Source organism: Semicossyphus pulcher, unplaced genomic scaffold (genome assembly GCF_022749685.1).
Source record: "Semicossyphus pulcher isolate SPU_LCO1_2020_fin unplaced genomic scaffold, fSemPul1.0.p SCAF_4, whole genome shotgun sequence".
NCBI classification, from domain to species: domain Eukaryota; kingdom Metazoa; phylum Chordata; class Actinopteri; order Labriformes; family Labridae; genus Semicossyphus; species Semicossyphus pulcher.
The window spans coordinates 33,305,212-33,317,778 of record NW_027211715.1 but is presented as its reverse complement, the minus strand read 5'-3'; the positions used below and the strand labels follow the sequence as shown (position 1 = coordinate 33,317,778).

The window sequence follows — 12,567 nt, the reverse complement described above, 5'->3', positions numbered from 1 at the left end:
TACCTCATTCGGCGATAGATAGTGACTTAAAAGACATTTATTTAAATGAATATCTTTAAGTTATTACTTTAACCCAACCAAACTGCAGCCGTTTTACAACGTGAACCACAGGCTTGGTTCGGTAAAGGCACCGAAACTACTTAAGTTAAGAAAACAAACTTATGGTTAAAATCTTCACCTGGTTTCATACAGTACAAGTACAGCGGTCTCTGTCTGACCTATTTCCTTGGTAGCCAATCACAGCCCAGTGGTACTGTTTACTCTTTACAGGTTATACAGTATGTACTTAGCTAGAGGTGATAGACTAAGCCTTTATGAGACATGGAGCAGACAGTGCTTACACTATTTCATCTGTACTCATGCTGCTTCCCGTACGTTGTCAGCTTTTACCATGTTGGCGAGTTCCATTCATCTGAAGCTTTACTTTAGATTGTATAAACGTATATGCATTGTTGTTTTGTGGAAGGTAGCATATAAGTACTATATGTGTCAATTTCAATAACCATAACAGCACGAATAATTGACATAAAAATCTGTAAATTAAACTACAATGTTTACCCCAAAATAACCTGGGTGATAGATGAGCTAAGGAAACGTATCAATAAAAGTTTTAAATGAATCATTCAACATAATTAATCATTCAATGTCTCATTTAAATTTCAGAATCTGAATCCGGTTTATTGCCAAGTAGGTTCACACATACAAGGAATTTGTTTTGCAATTAACACAGAACTAGAATAAAAATAAATAAAAGACTTCAATAGAATAAGAAAAAAATTGGAAAAGCAATACAAAAATATGTACAACAGGTGTGATTAAAAACTGTACAGATGAGCAGGATATTAGTGACTGCAACAAGCTTACAGCATAAAATTAAAAATAATGCCGTGTTCAGACAGTATAAAAGTCCCGTGTGCGTTAATGTAATGCATGGAGTCTGAATTAGAGTCTTCACGTTGGTGAAATGTTGAGTGACTGAGGGGCTGGATGAGAGTCCATGTCAAGTGGGGGGGTCGGGGCCTTGTTGATGAGGCTGGCAGCAGAAGGGAAGAAACTGTTCTTGTGTCGAAAGAAAGAACAATTATGCCTCTGAACATTGTCATTGAAAACTAATTACATTTAGACAATGCACACTTTAATTGATCTCACAGGTTGTATGTTTTCAGACATTGATGTGGCTCTCCTCTGTTTGCCTGTCCTTTGAAGGTGGCTCGTGGTCAAAGTGGCATTGCATCCCTCAACTATTCATAAAGTGATATGTGAGCTTAAATTTTAGGAGCTGGGCTTCATGTTGAGGCAAAGAAGCAGAGAAATAAACAAAAATGAAAGACATTATACGTCCTGTTTTAAGTTAACAGTGGCGTTAAACTACATGGATTCTGCTCTGCCCTTCTGGGAGCTCAAGACGCAGTGACACTCCACTCACACTGTTCCCCGTGTCTAAATGCAAATAGCTTTTTCCTGACCCCTCTGCAGAGGAAGTGGAAGGCCGCAGCTTCAACGTGACCTGCTTTTGCTTCAAAAGGATGCTGTTATCATGCAGCTACTATGATGCAGCAGGCCCTGACAGCTTCATAGATAACATTTTCATGGAAACAGAGCAGCTTGCAAACCCCAAAAAAACACCGTAATATGCTCCGTCACAGCGTCTCTTTAACTCTGTGCAGTCACTTGTTATTTTCTGTACATTCTCATGGAAACAGAGTTCTTTTATTTACACCCTTTGAGCTGTGAATACATGGGATGGAAATTATAATCAGTCAGCCATTTCAAGCCATAAAGTAATCGATATTTTTAATTACACTGAAACATATTGTTCAATTATTACTTTGAAACAAGTGAAACTCATACTAATATGACCATTATGTTATATTTTGAGGGAATTTAATATATGGCTTTTCATTGCAGTGGACACTATGCATCAACTAAACCAGCAACCTACTAAATATACACTGTAAGCATAAAATCTGGCTGGTAAAGATGTTTTATTAGAAATAAAAATATATACCGTAAAATTCAGTGTATAAGACACACTTTTCATACATTATAAACCAGCATAAAATGCAGAGAGGTCTTTTATTGAGTTATGGTATTTTACCAGACGATGAAGCTATAATCTAGCTAAAGCTTTGTCAAGGACATGCGCCGCCATGATCGCCAGTTCAGCCGCCATCCTCACGGCAATCAATGTTACCGTACGCTGCGGCACAGGTAGCTAGAAGAATTTAAGTAAACATGGTGAAAACAGATGGTAGGCTGTAATTTGTGTGTTTTGAAAGTGTTCAAATGAAAATAAATTAAAATATTGTTGAAATGACACGTTCATTAATAGCTATTTTCCCCTCTGGGATACCCCTAAAAACAGACTGCATCTCATATTCCAGGGCGGCTTAAATTGCAGACTTTACGGTATAATATCTCAATAGAACTATTTGTGATGTTTAAAAAACATCTCAAAACCAAAAAAATCCTTTTTCATAATAAAATCAAACAGAATTCGAAAACGTATTCGTTCTGCTACCTGGTGGTTGGGACGTGGAGGTAAACATTCAAAGGTTCAAAATGGCTTCCAAATATCGTTCAACATTCCTGGACAACATGCATTAAAGATTTTCTTGATTTCAATCTTCCTCTTTTCATATTCATGATAAGAGCTGTTTAACATACAATTCTCCAATTGGACCTTCCAACTTCTTATACACAGAAATAATTGATTCACTTAATCATGCTATATTTTATTCAGGTGTGTTTAACTGCTCTGGTTTGTATCTACTGTTTAACTGGTGTAGTGTGTCCTGTTTTTACAAACCCTAATTATTTGCTTAGATTTTTAAAATGTCGACATTTTGATCAGTGATATGGAACAGACGTTAAACAGAAGATTCAGAATGAATGCTGTGAAAATTATTTTATTGATATTATACATTTCAGTTGATCAGAAATGTAAAAAGAAAATTGTCAAGCAATGATGTGGTTGAGGCTTTGCAGTGACAGCGCAGTGACCTCTCAGAAGGATCACTGGAGATGGGACATTATTAATCCTTATTTTGCATGTCCCTTCCACAAATGTAAGATCTTTTCCATTCACATTTCCAGTCATTGAGATGGTCTTTCTCTGTGGGCAGACACAAACAACACAACGGCTTCAGACACTACACTCTGCTTGACTTTTTTTGAGTCGTCTTACAGCTCGTTCACACTGGAAGCATAAGCAGAGCGTGGCGGCTGCATGGCGTGACGCCTCTGGCGTTTACACTGGGTGCATGTTGTCTGTGGCTTCAGCTGGGCTGATCCTGCCAGCCCTGTCTTTCTACATGAGTTGTACCTTAATAAAGGCCATAAACAATTTGAATATGTTGGCTTTATAAATTATGTTTATATTTATTATATACAGGAAAGAATGAAGAGGCGTCTGCTAAACTGTAATAGTAATTAACAGACGTCAATAAAATATATATATAGGCCTACATTAATCACTCTTCACTTTACCTGGCTGTTTGCCATATCCAGAGGTAGTGTTGGGTCTTTGTTTACAGGTTTCTGGTGTTGGTCTTATCAGAAAACGATCTTATTTACATTAGAAACGGAATCTTTATTAACATATAGCGAACATATACGCGTCCAGTGTGAAGCAGCAGTTATAGCTAACAAAACACAACACAAGGGTACACCGTGCTACTAGTAACAGGGTCGAAATGAACGGTTTATTTTTGGAATATGCTTTACTTTTGAAAAGATTTGTATATTCAATTTGAAATAAACCTAAATAAATAAATAACAAAAAAACTACACAGAGTGCATTTTTACCATTGTAGTTGAATTCCATGCAATGTTCGATCTTCTTGAAGTTGTTTGGCTCGTCTTTGCCCCAGTTCATGTAGTCAAATGGTGTGCCATCACTCCACTTCCATTCACCCTCCTACAAGAAAAAGCTTACACATTCAGTGAATAATAATATCCAATACTAAATAATGAATAGCATAACATGAGAAAAGATAATGCTAAATTTACATCTTCATTATAATGAACACTGTATAGACAGAAAATTGCTATTATGTTACTTTAAGTCAAATGTTTTTTGTCTCCAACAAAATAGTAGCACATAAGCTAGACGCCATTAGCTAGATGGATATATCTAAACTTTATATATGCACAAAAACAAAAATGTCTTGCAGCTTTGATACATAAGAATTTATATAAGAACCACAAAGCTGTGCAGGGCCGCAGAATTGAGAAACATTGTCAGCTGGTTTGTAACAAACAATTTGATCCACTGTATATAAATTACCAAATGGCAATTATGTAATGGCTAATGTGGATTTATGTCTCAATCATTTTCACATTCACTTGTAATATACTGCTTTGTCCTCTCATTTAAAGTTATAATCTCAAAGATCCTTCTCTTTGGCGGTTTAAATGGTAATTGCGGGAGCACACTTCCCAGATATTGAGACAACATGTGTGACGTCCACGGTCGGCTCCGGTTGTAACTCTTGATTTTCCTGGCTGACGGTCGCTTTCCTTTTCAGACTGTTTGCTTCATCTGAGCGTCGAGTTTGTTTCTTCTTCTTTGGATTTTCACTTCTTGTTGAAGTTGTATCTGTAGTCATCCATCTTTTCTTTGTTTGTCCAGCCATAGTAGATTACTGTTTACTCGCAACACTTGCAGAGAGCGGAAAAGCAGCCGCTTAGCTCCGCCTACCCTCTCTGGCAGACCAACCACTGCTGGCTGATGGAAAACGCGTCACTAACTGGGCGCCGCTTGTGATTATTTCTGCCAAAGTCGCCACAGACACCCAGTCTGTGATACTGCAAATGTAAAGGCTTTCATCAGTGGGCAATAGGCTCAATCACCATTGTGTTACCTCATTTTGCAATAGTGACTTAATAGACATTTATTTACATGAAAAATTATCACTTTTAGTCTGTCCCCTGTCATGATTGGTTTCACCTGCGCCTGCATGTGTGTATATGTCTTCCTAACCTATGTTCTCCGTGTCAAGCCTAACAGCATTTTTTTATTGGATTTTTCCTTTTTTTATAATCTGTCTGTTTTACTTTTGCCTACTCCTTTCCTGTTTTGTTTGTTGCCGGGCTGTTGAGTTGCGAACCAGTTTTTCTGTCAGACCTTTTTCTTGCTTTCCAAGATCTGCATTTTCCCCTGTGATTTCCAGTCATTAGGGTTTGGAAGACCATCACAGACTATAAACAACCAAATTATATATAAATCATAATTATATATATATAAATGAGAAATCACTCACTTTGACTGCATCATACCCGCCAATCCAAGTTTGTTTGTCTTTGCCTGTCGCCATTTTCACCATATTTCTGAGTAATTTGTAATCCTTTTCATCATGCAATGAAGCCAGGTTCCCTTGGATGTCAACGCAGGATTTCTAATGTGGAAGGACAAAGTAAGGAAATGAAAAAATATACTGTACTAGTGTGGGGCTTCTCCCAATGATTGTTGTTGCAAGAATATTCCATAGATAGTGTTGAATTAATTTTATCATTGTGTAATATCGTACCTCAGCATCAGACCAGTCCTTTTCCTCGTAGACGAACATAAAACAACGAGAGTTGAGCGTAGTCCAACCGGGGGGGCAGACCTTGCAGCAATCTACAAAATGAATGTCATCATAGAAACACCGTCAACAAAAATGTGAATCAGCCTAAGATTATTAAATCACTATTGTTGCATTATCTATCCTTCTGTTTATTTAGAATAAAGATCAAGACATATCTTACACATCGGTCTAACTGTGACTCGCTTGCAGTCTCTTAGTGTCTATCTGTATTGCTGTAAATATTCCTCTATCTCCTTTATTTAGTTTCTCTCTGCACTGCAATAAACCGGAGATATTTACTGTGTTTAAGGGGCTAAAGTTCAGTTTTCAGTTCATTTGTTTTGATAGATTAAGTTAATAATTGTAACACATCTACTAATTGAAGCTCAGGGTTCCAGCAGGATGACCAAGCCTTATCTATTTACATCTCTCTCTCTCTCTCTCTCTCTCTCTCTCTCTCCCTCATTACCACTGGTACATTGCCTTCTGCATCAGGCCGGCCCGAGGCGGGACTAGGCGAGAACCCCCAACCACCCCCCACCCCAGCACACACACATGCACACACACACACACTCAGTTAGGGCTGCACGATATTTGAAAAAACTGACAGTGCGGCATCTTTTCTTTCTACAATATTTATTGCGATATGTAAATATTAGTGCTGTCAGGCGATTAAAAAAATAATCTAATTAATTACAGGAATTAATTAATTGCAATTAATCACAATGATTTTTGTGACAAGCACCACATTACATGTAGCTTACTTAGTCTAGGTGACCCTGTTTCCTGATGTTATCTCTTACTTCCACGCTTTAATTGTACTCTTTCCTTCACCTTATTGAGTATTAATTCACAAACTACTTTAATCTGATGACTTAGCTTCACTTCAGTCCCCCCAACACACCTGCACCTCTGATCTCTCACACAGCTGCTGAGTTGACTATCTTCATCAGCTGTCTATTTTACGAAGTCACAAAAGTTAAATATTTTCTCTCACCTTCAGTTTTCAGCACGCGAGACGCGTGTGCACGAGGGATATTATTAATGACGTAGCGTCTTAAAACGATGGATCATTATCAAACGACATCTGCACCCTTTACAAGCTTTAAAACAGCGACAGATTCATGTTTATTTTAAAAGGAAAAGACCGCTCCTCAATCAATGACTTTACAGTAGGGACGTACGTCTCTGTGTGTGTTTCTCTCCAGAGCGTGTGTGTTCACCCTGGGGGAGAGAGTGAGGGCGGATTGTCCACCTATATATTGAACGATCTCAGGTGGATAAATTAATAAAAAATGATAAGCCAGGTATCGCTGTGTTATGACTTTCCATCATGTTTCCAAGCTGCCATATATGGTTGTATGCTCAGTGACATATAGGATCGGGGCATATAACAGAGTGCGAAAAATTAGCAAAATTAACACATCATTTGACAGCCCTAGTAAATAAACAGGTGCAGTGTGTGATTTTTGTTCAATACAATTAAAAATGAACAATTATACTTTTTATTATTTGGGACGTTAAGTCTATTTCTTCCTAGAAAACAAACCCCCCTCCTACTTTGACCACACGTTGTTCAGCCCTGGGCCAGCGACCCAGACAACCATGTGGTTGGGCAGCAGGTGGAGAGAGTTCAGGTGGAGGGACGCGTTTCTTAATAAACTTTACAAATACACTTCTGGGTCACAATTGTGTTACTTTTATGTCATCTACTATTTCTAACAGTGTTCAAATGTGTGTTTAATCTGAGTGACCAGTGCCATGACGGTATTTTTTAAATGAGAGCTCACAGTCTCCCACTACCTGTCTACTCAACCAACCTCATGGTGTACATGCGCTGCAGGTGTAGCCCCTTAAAGATACCACTCTGCAGCACATCCGCTCCGTGAACGTTTTCTTGCTCATGGAAAACGAGAAACTTGCGAGTTATTGTTATTGCACCAAAAAAGTAGCAACATTTTGTTTTGGATGATTTGCATTACACGTCCTACAAGTGACTGATGCACAGACACACAATTGTTTGACAATATATCGTGCAGCCCAACCACCAGTACTGCCTCATCACCAGATAAGTTACGACATAACTAAATGTTACAAAATTAAAGGTGCAAAGTGTAAGATTTTACATGTATTAATCCTTTAATCATCATTGCCAATGTGCGAAGGGATAGTAGAGGAACTGAAAAATTGAGACCTTCCCCAACTTCCTCCATTGCCTCTAACAGCCTGTGGGCTGATTCCTATGTAAAGCATTCAGACCGGATTGCCCGAGACAAGAAGAGGATGTGACGTATACGCGTGTTCCGAGTACCTTGCCTCGCTGCCTAGAGCTCATTCTCCACCCCTACAGTCAACAGTGAGCAACACGGGACAACGCAAGCTGTGAAATGGAGACGGATAATGCCAACAAACAACCGGCACCCACAACAACACCAACACAAAGTACACACAAGAATAAAAAACAAATAAAAGTTTTATCCAGTGAAGCCTGTCTGACCAAACAGGAATGTGGCTGACGTCAGGTGGAAAACTAGAGTCAATATCGGCAGGGCACGCGAATCATGGAGAGACCTTCGATTGCTTTTGGGGATCAAATCAAACCCAATTCAACTACTGATTGTTTTCCGTTAGCCAATATCGTTGCATTATCTGCCGAGGCTAAGGTTAGCCAGCTAGCTGTAAGCCGGCAAAGAGCTACCGTTAGCAAATAAGCAAACGTTAGCTTGTTTGCTATCGCAGATGATTTGCCAGTTAGCCAACATAGCAAAATACCGTTGAGTGGATAACATCAGCACATGCAAGAAGGTTGACTGCATTTCACTCAACGGCCAACGGTGTCAATGAGGATTTTTGAAATTTGCACAATGCACCTTTAAAATATCGGTAAAATAGCAGTTTTCAGTTAACAGATTAATATCACTGGCATGTAATTTGGCAATAAATCAACGTATGAGGGACCTAATGTGATATTTCAATACAGATAAAGTGTTACTATTTGGATTTTAAGGGAGTGAGGGTGGCTTTCTGGGGGGGACTAGCCTTAATCTCCATAAGTGTGCTCTATTTTGATGCTATGTTACATACTCTGTGCACCTTTGCATTTAGTTTGATCTTAATAATTTAAAAATTTAAAAATGTTGCTCAAATTAGCTGTACAACTGCTATAAGTGAACATTTATTGACCAGAGTAGGAGAAAGTTAAATGCATTTATGTTGCCATGAGGGTTTTCTTTTTCTGGACACATATACACATTTTCATTTACAGTTCATTCAGTGTGATGCCTGCAAGTTTACCTCTCAAATGCTCACGCTTCGCCTTCTCCACCTGCATCCTTTTTTCTGTATCACATAAAAGCATGCTGTGGGATCAGACGGGGCAACCCGCTAATTAAACAACAGCACCTACTATCATGTCATGGAGAAATGTCTTCCGAAATTGTTGAGAAGCTACTACAGACGCTAACGTCTTAGCCTTCCTTATCTTTGGAACAATCAGAAAAGATTTAGTTTTGGTTTTTCCACCTGGACCTGAACACATTCCTCCTTCTCTCCTCTCACTGTAACTTGTGTCAGGCAGTGCGTAGTTAGTGAGTGGTTGAACGAGTGACAGTGAATGCGAGCGGAGCAGAGAGAAAGGTGAGCAGTGGAGTTGTAAATCTGGCGGTTGGGTTATCGTTAACATCACATTCGTCCGGCACCCCTCAGAACGTGGTGCCCCAGGCAATCGCCTACATCGCCTATGCCTTGAGCCGGCCCCGCTTCTGCATATGTTCATATTAATCATGTTCTGATTTTGTTCCTATTCTTTGTATGTATAAACCTTCTTGGCAATAAACCTGTTTTGATTAAAATCTTTGGCATGCAAATTCATTCACTCAATCCATTTCACAGTTGATAGTTCAACGTAACCTCATGCTGCATATACCTCCTGCTTTACCAAGGTTGTCATGACCTCATGTGTCACCCATGGTCAAAGTTACCTCATTCACAGTAGCAACACAATAATTTAAGTATTGACAGAATAATTTCCTTGTCATCTCTGCATTTCTGTGTCTAAATCTCTTTAGAAACCCGCTGTAGCTTGATAAGGTAAAGATCGAGTCTTAATGCATGCTTGTCTTGTTCCTACCATGTTGTATGGGGGAATCCTTTTCTACTCTCAGCGTCACTAACCCCCTTAAATCGACTTTCTTTTGGTTTTGCAAAAGACATTTTTAGTATGTCAAATAATTATCTATTCAATAATTTTGATGTTTCCTGATTAAAATGTGCAATCTATTAAGGTTTAAGTCCCAAAATGCTCGTCTAAAATGTATAATAGTAAGGTCATATTAGTTCTCTGTTGCTGCAGCATGTGAATACTAACTATGTTCTCATACCTTGATGACAGAATAGGCTGATGACTCCCAAAACAACACACATGGCAGTCTGAGAATATCAGCTACAGACATACCGGACAAACGTGGAACGTGGTTGATGTTGTGAAACCGTTCGGTTAGGTTTAGACACAAAAAATGCCTAGGTTATAAAAGAAGTATGTGGTTTACATTTTATTGTACATGAGTCTTCATGAATTCCAACATGATTTTATGCAGGAAAAACGAAAAAGCATGAATTAATTCAAATAGGACCTCATGAGCAATCAGGATTGTACAAGAATTTCTACCATCTTATTCATGAGGCAATGCAAGACCCATGTTTTTTCAATCACAATGTTTTCTACATTAATAATGATGTTTATGTCTTCTTCCTAGGTAAATCTTCAGTTAGGGTGACAGGGTAAAAAACTGATTCATTCTGTTGAGTTACTAACTGTATGCGAGTCACAGTTAGTTTAAAAATGGTTAAAACACAAGGCACAATCACCAGTCTCCTTAGTGAAAGACTGGTGTTAACCCATCCATCCACCCCAAACTCTTCCTACACAGACCTTTAACTCTTTATACTTCATATATTGACCTCCTCTTATGCTCCCATCATAATTACTACAGCTGCTAGCTACCTAATAATTAACATGAATACAGTCACCATAAGCTCCTTGTTAAAGGAGCTATACAGCTGTATGTTGGAGAGGATGGTCCTGGAAAAATATTGAAAAACAACTGAAGTCTATACAAAAGTTTTCCAGTTGAAGGAAATCTTAACTTTGGGTACAGACAAGAAGTTAACTACTGCCTTTTGAGCATTTACCTTACCATTGTTCAAGAAGAAAGAAGTACCAACCTTTCTTTGGACATTTTGCCTGTGAATGTAAAGACAACATTATCGTTAGCTGTGAACTCAAATAGGAAGGACGGTTTGATAAGTACTCATGACACCAAAGCTGGATTTACACTTGAAGCTCAGGATAGTTATCTTGTGCAGGCAAGTTATTATCTTGTGTGCAAAATAATCTAATTTGTTCATTTGTTATTTCATATTTTAGAATGAAATAATAATCGACCAAGAAAGGACCCCTGCAGAAGCCTGCTGAGTAGCTGGGCTTTGTTGGAATAGTTCAAAGCTCATGAAACATCAAAGTCCTACCAGTCATTCTTTACCAGTTAACGCTGAGGTTACTGTGTCAATCATTAAAAAAGCAGCAAAATGAGAATTCTGTTGTATATATCATTTCTAATACTAACAATCTAAACTTATATAATGCTTACATTTGCTCCCATCCACAGCCCACTGCTCAAGCCAAGGAGCACGACAAGGTGAAAAGCCGACGCCATCTGTGTAAAGATCAAATGTCATTTATAGCTATGCTGTTATGTAAAAGTGCTCGATTATCTTTAGTAAATTGTCAGTCCCTTTACTGTATTCATTTGTTTGGAGAAAATTGCATTGAGGAATTGTTTTTACTTACTTTTGAATAAATGTATCATTGATGTGATATTTACAAGGGACTGAAGTGGTTACATCTTAAAGATAAAGACTGGGACTTGAAAACAGGTCACTATCAAACTTGTTTACCTGTTCCCGGAGCCACCCCTGACAGCCATGCACCTTTTCCTCTTTTCTCTTTAACCCCATGAGCACTCGCAACTGAAGTATATTCTTAAAATACTTCAAATAATCTCTCTCATAACTACTTTTACTAGAACACTCAGACAATTGTTATAAAAGAATTCTACTTTTACTTGGGGAACAATTTTTGTCATAAATACTTTAAACGGGTACACGTAACATTAACAAGTATGTGTAGTTGCGAACAAGTACTTTTGCTTGTTAGACAGTGTGGGTGCTAGGTGTGAAAATGACTACTATGGGCAGAAACTAGACACCTGTTCTAACTTCAGATGGTGGACACAACTGAATATAGTTTTGAACTTAATTCTCTGTAGTATTTTTATCTTGAAATGTTTAATGTTAGGACTCGGTCGCTCTTGTTTTACTTTATCAGTGTACAATAAACATATTTAACGAAGCTGATGCTATGGTGAAAAGCAAGAGCTTTTCCCTTACCTTGTTGTGATGTTCACAGGAAGTTGGATTTGCAGAAAGCAGCCGGCAACATTGTCTTGAAGAGAACCGCTCTATATATACCTCCTACTGATTGTTTGATTCAGTAATTTGCATATCAGAAGGTGTTCCTAGTAAAATATTGATATTGCAGTCAGTGATGAATAATATAACGCCACAGCCTTGAGTAAAGGTTAGCCAGTTCCTTAAAAATATTTGCACGGAATTGTACACGAATATAAATGATGTGCTGCAGCATGTGAATTTATTAAAACAAAGATGTCATCTGTGAAGCTGCTGCGTATTACGGAACAACTTAGCGGTTTGTTCTAAAGGTTCGACAGCCATGTTTAATCAGCGGCAGTAGGCACATGTCCCTACAAATATCCAGTTACTGCAGAATTGTCCCTACCAATCATTTTGTCAAAAAATCCACCTATGCGCTTTAATCCTGTGGATGAGTCTTTCATGAGACAACTGCCACTTCGTAAGTCAACAGAGACTCCACATTGAGGATAGTTCTTGTACTTTAGTTATGGACCTGAGACCTATA

General features: G+C 38.3%; 1 protein-coding gene across 1 annotated transcript; it reads right to left on the bottom strand.

The window, feature by feature from the left end:
• Positions 1–2,891: 2,891 nt before the first annotated feature.
• LOC138607849 (galactose-specific lectin nattectin-like) lies at positions 2,892–12,045 on the bottom strand. Its single transcript, XM_069680506.1, has 7 exons — positions 12,018–12,045; positions 11,219–11,284; positions 10,794–10,812; positions 5,532–5,623; positions 5,265–5,399; positions 3,808–3,919; positions 2,892–3,115 (listed from the first exon to the last, which is right to left on the bottom strand). Exons 2-7 carry the CDS (start codon positions 11,282–11,284, stop codon positions 3,036–3,038), a joined length of 504 nt encoding a protein of 167 aa, XP_069536607.1. The 5' UTR covers positions 12,018–12,045; the 3' UTR covers positions 2,892–3,035.
• Between the last annotated feature and the right edge of the window lie 522 nt (positions 12,046–12,567).

What these genes read in the sequence shown, in the direction of transcription:
- LOC138607849 (XM_069680506.1), bottom strand. Translation starts at nt 11,284, where the DNA reads ATGGCGTCGGCTTTTCACCTTGTCGTGCTCCTTGGCTTGAGCAGTGGG. An exon ending in GCGGGTATGATGCAGTCAAA is followed by an intron (nt 3,920 to 5,264) that starts GTGAGTGATTTC and finishes TTTTTCTTGTAG; the next exon opens with GAGGGTGAATGGAAGTGGAG. An exon ending in CATGGAATTCAACTACAATG is followed by an intron (nt 3,116 to 3,807) that starts GTAAAAATGCAC and finishes GTCTGCCCACAG; the next exon opens with AGAAAGACCATCTCAATGAC.